This window comes from Motacilla alba, chromosome 2 (assembly GCF_015832195.1).
Source record: "Motacilla alba alba isolate MOTALB_02 chromosome 2, Motacilla_alba_V1.0_pri, whole genome shotgun sequence".
In the NCBI taxonomy this organism is placed as follows: Eukaryota; Metazoa; Chordata; class Aves; order Passeriformes; family Motacillidae; genus Motacilla; species Motacilla alba.
This window is the reverse complement of record NC_052017.1, coordinates 111,309,915-111,319,282: the sequence shown is the minus strand read 5'-3', so window position 1 is coordinate 111,319,282 and position 9,368 is coordinate 111,309,915. Positions and strand designations below refer to the sequence as shown.

The 9,368-nt window shown below is 35.6% G+C and overlaps 1 protein-coding gene across 12 annotated transcripts in view; it reads right to left on the bottom strand.

Moving 5' to 3' along the window:
* Positions 1-2,925: 2,925 nt before the first annotated feature.
* The window catches only part of SNTG1 (syntrophin gamma 1), a 321,662-nt gene continuing 315,219 nt past the window's right edge, over positions 2,926-9,368 (bottom strand). For all 12 annotated transcript variants that reach the window (XM_038129566.1, XM_038129568.1, XM_038129565.1 and 9 more), the window contains one exon: positions 2,926-9,221. In XM_038129566.1, the coding sequence (XP_037985494.1) occupies positions 9,063-9,221 (159 nt within the window). In that variant the 3' untranslated portion in view covers positions 2,926-9,062. The remainder of the gene's footprint in view (positions 9,222-9,368) is intronic.

Below are 9,368 nucleotides of genomic sequence, written 5' to 3'. Positions count from 1 at the left end.
TTCCTAAATTCATATTCCTCTGAACATTTTCCTGCCATCTCATGAGCCCCTTGGTTGTTCGTAGAAATCACAAGATTGTCCTAATTTTCTCACAGAGCTCAGATCTCCCTAATATTTCACCACCACTGGGGCCCTCAAACTTCCTGTCAGGGGAGAGAGCTGTGCATGCCCATGTGGAACTGCTTGCAGCTGCACAAACCACCCAGACACGAGTTCTCATTTTGCTTTTGAGTTTCCATGTTAAGGACAGATTGAGCTCCTGATCCTTGTGAAATGATGACAGGCCTCAGCTGCACAGTTCTTTCAAATATTTGTCTTCTGGTGTGAAGGGAACCTAAGTTGTTTGTGATCTTGCCCCAGTAGGACCCTTTGCTGCACTTGGTGGAACTGCAGTGCAAAGACCACTATCTCGCTTCCTTGCCTCAGTTAAGGGGTTTGACATTTCTGAGACCTTTTGTCTTCCCTCACTGGACTCTTGAAGCAAAATAGGAAAAAGAATAAAGACATCTAGCTAAAAGGATTTTGTATCTGTTGAAAGGAGAAAGGTGAGAGTTTGGATCTGTCAGCATAAGAACTTTCACTGAAACTGGTCTCAGAACTGGTCTCTTCACTGCAGCTCATGGTACTTGACGGAGTTTTTTGTTTGTTTTTTTTTTTTTTTTTTAAAAACCTTTTTAAAAAGCCTCTGTTTCTAGATATAGCTTCACATGACAATCTCAGCATCTTGTAAAAATCTTTCAAATCTCCCCCCCTGCAGAAAAAAAAAATTAAGAAAGTTTCAGGTTGTACCTTATGTAATCCAGAAAAACAAAACCACCACTATCTTCTATGCTCACAATTCTGCAAGGCCAAGCCAGGGAATATGGAGTGGCAGCACTTCCACACACCCTCTTCCAGCTGGTGCTGCTTTTATGTGGTGTACTTAAGGAAAAAGAATAAATCTCCACTTACAGCCTCAAGTTTTAATTCATCTCAGGACTGGTGAGGAAGCATTTTTAAGCTAGTAAAATTTTGCTCTCACAGTGTTAAGGAGTCCAGGTCTGGTTGAAATCTGTGCTGTCCATGACATGGAAGAAAGGCCTGGGAAAAAAAGTTCTGCTCAAAGTGGTGAGAAGAGTGTGCATGCAAAATACAAAAAAGCACATAGCCAATAAATACCAAATGAGGAGTGAAATCCTCCACTTTTCTGAACGAATATATAGCAATAACAACCATAGCACTACAGAAAAGAAATTATTTTGCTTCTGGTTAGAAAATTAAAAGGATATAATTTTCAGGGGATTTATAAAGCGGATTGTGTTTGAAGAATACTTAAAAAATACTACTACATGATAGGTAAATGTAAGAATAACTTCTGTCCAAAAACTGAAAAAGAAACACTATACAACTAAAATTTATCACTGAAAAGATACAAATATTATACTTTTTTAACTTTTATTGGTCAGATGCACAGGTAAATAGAACATAATTTCAAGTGTTGCAAGAATAAATTGTTGTAGGGCTTGGAGTAAAAGCGTACTACTAGCTGTGGAACATAAGAAATGTGAATTTAAGGAATCTTATTCAAGGACTATATCTTAGGAAATTTTGATAACAAGAGTTTTAATTTGAGGCCTAAACATGTGGGGAAGATGTAAATTATCTTTTAAGATAATTTAGAAGATAATTCAGAAGAAGATAAAAAGATAATTCACAAGAAGACAGGTATTTCCAGAATAAACAAACCTTTCAGTCCTATGTGAGTCCATGGTCTTAATACAAAATATAGTTCATAATTAATGAGCAAATGAAAATGGTGACTATAAGAGATTTCCTATACATTTGGAATATACGTACTATCAAGGTATTCCTAACTGTAATATTCTAAGTTTCTCTTCACCTCTTTTTATAAAGACCTCATTCCTCTAATTTTTTCTGCCCTTTCCCTTAAATGAGGTAAACCCAAAGTTGAGACACAGGAAGCTAACTGATCTGGCAGAGCTGTGTATGTTTGCTGACCCACAACAGCCGAATCACTTCAGGGAATGAGGACTGAGAATTTTTTTAACACAAGGTATTCATCATGCTTAAAATTAGTTCATATGTTTTCCTTCTCTTCAAGATGCTGAAAGGGCTGGGGTCACCAAAGATTTCCTTGGGCAGAGAGCTGAGGATGGCAACCCCAGCCTCAGGAGAAAGCCTTGGGAAGTGCTTTTGGAAGGGCTGAGACAGAAAAGTGACAGCAGCACTGTTGTAAGGGAGCTTACCTGGCCTTCTCACACTGGGAGCACAAAATAAGGCATCAGAAATGTGCATGTGAGATGTGCACTGCAGACTCCCATCCTAAATTGCCAATAAGGTACAAATGTGCCTAAATAAAAGCAGGGACTCCCCATCTTCCAGCATCTCTTCCCTCAGTCAGAAAACAAAACAAAACAAAACAAAACAAACAAAATTAAACTCATCAAGGTTGTTTTTGCTCTAGTAGTTGCAGCACCATCTGAAAACTCTTTGGTTTCAAAGATATACCAAAATACCTTCAGGCACTGCAATATTGGGCCTAGGTTAATTCCAACCAACTAAGCACTTAAATGTCAATGGTAAAATAATCTGGTTGCTGGGTGATAGTTGTGGGCTGAGCTTCATAGCCAGGGGAGAGTGGGGATATTTCCAAAGTCCTAGTCAGGCGTTAAGTGGGTGACAGGCCTTGTAGAAATACTCATACAAGTAAGGAATGTTCATTGTTTCTATTAAATAAACAGTTGTTGGGAAATAACTTTACCACCCCAGATTCTTCAAATATTTTCTTGATTTCCCAGGCTTGGCTTTCAATGATATAAAACTAATACACTGTATGATTCAATGCAAAAGATTAGTTAAAAAAAGTATTTATTTTCTATTTTTTCTGCTATGTTCCATTACAAAAAGAAGCATAACAAAAACAAAACAGAAGATAGCATTTTATTAGTGGTACATTAATGAGCTTAAACAACTAGGTGACTTATGCTTGTCACAAATACATATTACAAACAATCACAAAACCTTAACTAAAAATGAAATAAATAACTTGAATAGCTTTTCTTATTTTTTAATATTTATAAAATATATAGGACTTTCTATTACATTTTTTCAGTCATTTTAATCCATAACAAATTAAAATTTATGACATATATTGCAAATATGCTAAAGGGATAAGAATAATTAAAAAAATCTTTAAGTTCCTGGAGGTATGAAATAATAAATCTGTTAATGTTTATCAATTTATTATCATATATCCAGATTGTGCATACCCTGCAAAAATAGCCATTTCTTCAACTAATATACATATGTTTCTTTATAGTATTGTAAGTTTTTAAATATAAAGCTTCATGGATGTATGCTCCTGTTTTACAGTTGTGCCTAATATGTAACTTTCATTAATATATACTGAATATCTGCCATTAGTATATACTAATATATAGACACACGCATACACACACACCCCCCCCCCACACACACATACACACAGCATTATATATTAGTATATACTGAATAGCAAAGGATTTCTGTAACAGCTGGGATTCCTGTGAAGAAAGTTGTTGAAAGTGGAAGGCATGTATACCATGGCAAAAACTGACAAGGAAATGTAAATGAAAGCATTTGTTTTTACATTGTTCAATATATTTCAATAGGTTATGCAATGTACTGTAATAATATACAGAATCTGAACAGGAGGGTTTTTTTTATTCCAGCATTCCAATTTTTTTTTTTCTTTATGATTCCAAGAGTATATGAACCACTGCTAAACTTCCTGAAAAAGGAGCCAAGCAAGTAGAAATGTGTTGACATTATAGAACTTATTCCAGGAAAATAAAATAATTCCACTTAACATCCCTCCAAGTCAGGAAAGCACTTAAGCACAGATAAGACTTTATTTGCTATAACCTGAAAGTTAATCACATACTCAAGCACTCTTATGCTCTTGCTATAAAACTTAACACTGTCCCCTGGTCGTGTACAAGGTTTAGAGGCTCCAATATGTATCTAAGAACAGGTTGGCATCTGTCTAAGCAATGGGAGTGAGGGAACATGGAATTGTGCTTGGGGACCCCAGAGCCAATATTCAGGGCTGTGTTTGTGGCAGATGGGGAGAAAGATGCAGCAGGGAGAGGGCTGACCAGCATGGGGTAGCCTGCTTGCAGCCAATACTGTCCTGGTGTGGTGAGGGAAAAAGTGATGCAGAATAACCTGCCTGGGCAGCATCAGCCTTTTTCAGCTTCATTCTGCCCCTTGCTGCAGCACAGCATCCCCCTCCAGGCACTGAGCTGCAGGGGGCTACACTGTGAAGCTCAGCTTTTTAGCTTTTTCTCCATGGTGCATAAGCAGCAGCTGCCACAGCCATAGAAGTGGCTGGCACCAGGACCTGGCAGTCTTGCTGCTAGCATGTCAGAGATTTTTTCCCTCTGGACTCATTTCAGCTGGGCTGCATGGTCTGAAAGACCACCAGGATGTGAACTGGGATGCTTGCTTAGTGTCATCCTGAAAGAAACAGCTCATATGTTTGATGACTGCTCTGTGATAAGAAGAATTGCATAAGTGGCTGCAGGCAGGAGCCTGGCTTAAAAAGCACATTCCTGATAAAATTAAAACACTAAAGTAGAAGCACCTCTAGTTCCTTAGAGAAACAGAAAGAAAGAGACACACATACAGGTACATCTTCAGAGATCTTAAACTATATTCCCACCCTGTGTTTCCCTTTTGAAGTGCCTGAAGTGCAACCTCGGGCATCTAAGACAGGTACTTAAATTTTAGGACCTTAAGTGAGTCTTTCATGTTTCCCATCATACTGAACCGGTCAGAGGTCATACTGAACTGGTCAGAGCTTTAAGCTCAGACTCATGACTGCCTGAGACAGAACTTTTTAAAATCAGCTTTAACTTTTTTTCAGACACTAGTCTTTTTCAGAGACCAAACCACTACATAAAGTAATAGAAAGTGAAATGTAGAGCTTAGTGTTTTCAGTGTTAATAAAATTTCCAAAAGCTTTCTTGGAATTACCAAGAAAGAATGAAAACTGATCTGAATTTTTAAGGGCAACAGTTGTACATTCTCAAGATCTCAAGTCTTTTTTAACATTTCATCTGATACAAGAAACACCTTAAGGCATTGAATAAACCAAACCACATTTAAAGTAGCAGGCTGCAGTGTTGACAACTACACGTTTAATCATGCACTTTCAGGTATTCTGATAAGTCTCTGTATTTAAAATAAATAAATATCATTTTGTGGAATCAAGAACTAATTTAGAAAACAAGATTTTTTACGATTCTTTTCTCAAAGCGTATTGATACTGTATATTATTGGTTTGCATTCTTAAGAATTCTAGTTTGAATAGATAAAACTTTAAATGACAGATTTATAAAAATAGCCCTCTTACAGTTAGCTCTTCTCCACAAATTCTTGATGCACTTAATTAACATAATAAAATGGCCAACAGCTAAAAATATGCTGATTTTTATTTCAAAGGTGCCTTTGTGCTACTGTAATGCAAAGCTCTTTTGAAAATCTGTAATTGTTATTTTTAAAAAGATGTAGAAAATGAAATATATTCATTTACTGATGAAATCAAGAATAAATGTATTCAAATATATTTTGTAACACTTCCATAATAAAATTATGCTAACACTATAATCTAGCATATGATTAGTTCTGTGAAAATCAGATAATCTAAAATTCCCATCATAAAGCAAACTAAATGAAGCCAAATACATTTAGTTATACTTAAGAATACATATTTTTGGTATACTATATAACATCAATAGACACAGTACTATAAAGAATTTTCTTTATTAAACTTACTTGAAATGATGATGGCATAAAGAGAACAAATTACGTATTATGCTATGGATTGGTTTGTTTACTCTTTCTTGTTAAAATATTTGCTTTCACTTGCATACAGATTTTTAGCAAAAGCTGATGGCTCATTATAATTCTGTCTTTTCATTGTCAATGGGCTGTGTTGACTTACAAAACACTTGTATTCATTATATGCTATGTGTGAAATGACAGGCTGCAACACAAAGCCTGAGTTTTGACATATGCATATGCAGTTAATGATGCTTTAAATGTAGGTATTTAAATGCAAAATGTAGCCATTTAATATGTTTGTAAATTTTATTTTGGCATTTCAGGATTAGTTATAACACAGAATTTAAAATTTTGCCTCTTTGGTTCAAGACTGAATTTCTGACCAAGTTGCTCTACAAAGGCAAGGCTGGATGCAGAGTCACCTCTGAATATTCTGTCAGGTCACTGCACAAATGCCTGCTTTATTTACAAATCAACACTGACCTGCAGTCAAAGCTATGACATCTTATATTCTCTCAATAACACTTGTCTTCTTGAAAATAAAAGTACTGATGAAGACCCACCAGTTTACCTCTTTAGAAAACCAACAAGAACAACAAAAAAACAATTTACAGGCTAATGTGTTTCTTAAACGTTCTGTATTTAATGCCCAGTTGCAAAACTCTCAGTGATGAATGCAGGTGTTTTACAAACAGAATTCTTGACAGAGATCTTCAGGATACCCTGGCAGATTTCACAAGGTTGATGTCATTAACTCCATTCTGCACAATGAGAATTTTTGTTTGAATTCTTTGGGAGGGGGCTTTCAAATAATGGAATTCCTTCATCTACAGAAATTTGCAATGACATATTTTGTGATGGTTTGGGTAAATGTTACGGTCATTCAAGCATGTCTCCTAAACACCTCTCAGATTCAGTGATGCAACTGCACATCACATGAACAGTTGAAGGGAAAACATTCCACCGGCAGCTGACCAGTTTCAGATTCTGCTATTGCCAGTAGAGGCGGGAGCACATGGCCACACTGTTTGTGGCAGCTGAATGCCACAGCAATGCACTGAAATGGATGAGATTTCTTAGGAGCACTGAGAGCTGTCATTAAAATATATCAGGCTTCTCTTTTCAGCACGGTCAATGCTCTGCCAAAATTTGCGTTTTCAATATCTCCTTTTTAGACAAGGGCAGTGCCTGAGTTACCACTGCTAAACCTCTTAAAATGTTATAGCTTTAGATTCAAAATATCTGGGGCTTGTGTCCAAGCTCAAGATCCTATGGACAGCCACGGTAGTTTTATCTGTCCTTCAGATGTGGCCCCGTTACTTAGGGACAATAATTGTCCCTTATTAAGGGACAATTCTCATTAAAAACTTCATGATGGTGTCTACAAAAACATTGGATTTTGATGCCACTTAGAGTATTTAATAGCTGGATTGTTACATCATTCCACTGAATTTAGGATGGAAAATAAATGTGTAGCCCTTTGAGGTGTACTAATAGGAGGTACCAGTATACCAGAAGACCTTTGAAAGTAATGAAAGAGTTCCCCTCCACCAAATATTTTCAGATTGTTTGGTACTAGTATCAAATTAGATCAGCTATACTGCAAAACAATGTTTCTCTCACACATGTAAATCCAAATACTTCTAATGCAAAGCAAAAAACCCCAGAGATATGATGTGCTCCTACATTTCCTTCATCTTTTGTCCCTTTCCCTTTTGTCCCTTTTGCCTTGCATTTTGAATTGCTTCCATTTGGATAAGCTTTCCTCTGGCTTCACTTTTGAAGCATTAATCATCTTAACATATAGAAAGGGTAAAGACAGAATTACTCTGTCTGATAAACAAGGAAGATGGTGGCCCTATTTCATAAGTGCTACTGACAAATCTAAGTGGAGGGGGAAAAAAAGGTAGTTTTGATTTCAATACAATAAAAAGAAACCCTGAAAACTACTCCTGAAAATGTATACCTTTTTTCCATCATCTTCACTCGTGTGTGTCATAGCACAAAATTAAATTATATTTTAAAATTGCAACTCAACAAAGTTATTAATTTTAAACTTAGAAGTCCTTTATATTTCATCATTAAATGATACTCTGAAACTGGTACTTGATCCAGAGTGGGTCTTAAAAAACAAAGGAATTATGCATTCTTACTGCATTCTTTATAGCTTATTCAATTTATTCCTGTCTTACTATCAATATAGATATATGTAAAATAACTTATTAAGAATTCTAAGGGTAAAATAATTTTTCAAGCATAATGAAAAATGTCTATTTATTGAGAGTTTAAATGAAACATAAGTTCTACCTATAATGTAAAATCAAAGTTAGCCATGGAAACAATATATTGAGTTGTTTGAAACAATTTCAAACTCTTGTGAACAAAGACTGTTAGAATTACAGTATTTAATTCTTAACAAAAAAAAAAAAGAAAAGGAGGAAATAAATAGGTGACACAATAGTTTTTGTACTTGCACTTAATTTATAATTGAAATTAAATTTATATGCCATTATTTTTACTTGAAGAAGAGGGACTTATCCACGAAAAAGTGTTTTTACTCTTTTGGCTTGTTTGTTTTGTTTTGTTTTTAATGTATCAGACCAGTATGGCTATATTGTTTGCTGTTGTTCCTGTGAGATAAAGAGAACAAAATGGAAAATTAGCATGATTCCATATATGAAAACAAGTACGGATTTACAACAGTGCTTAAAGTGCTTTCTTATTTGAGGAGGTACTTACACAAATGTCTTTTCATGCTTATCTCCTTTGTCACCATGTACTGTATGCTTGGTCTCATTTATAATATAATGATAGGGCATTATGTTCATACTCAGAGTTTAGCATATTGTCATTAAAAAACATCTGAAAAGAGGAAAATGACAATTCTATTTGTGTATTATTACAGCAATTTGAAAATTTTATTAAATACTCAAGTGCTTCATTTCGCCATTTATTCCTTTGCTTCCAATGTTGCTTAAAGCACTATGTAAGTACAAATAGATAATACTAAAAGCATATCCATCCTATTCTGGGGTTTTGACTAGGATTATTTACTGATGTCTTGCAGAACCGAGATGAAATTATGATCCCACGTGACCATTTATCTGCTGATGCTGCAAGATGTCTTGCCTCCAGGATTGGTTTCCACATACATGGTTCACCAAAGGTCTAAATCTTATGAGTATTTTTACATTTTAATGTCTTGTTGTTGAGTGGCAGTGCTGGCATGGGGGATGTCAAGTAGAATACTTCAATTTGCCAGTACCAGAAGTTGTGGGAGCAGCAGAAGCTGTGGCTTGGCTGCCTACATACAAAGGGTCCAAACAAGCCACTTTGGCTGCAAAGAATGAGTGGATACAGTGAAGGACTGCAAACAGGTTAGAAAACTCCAGCTCCTGGAAGTGAAAAAAAAAAAAAAAATTAAACATGAAATGGAAAAATACCCCATAAGCATATAACCAGGAATGAGCCACTGTTACAACAGCAATAGTTTTAATATCTTGATGTAATTCTGCTGATGTGCATTACAATTTTCCATTATA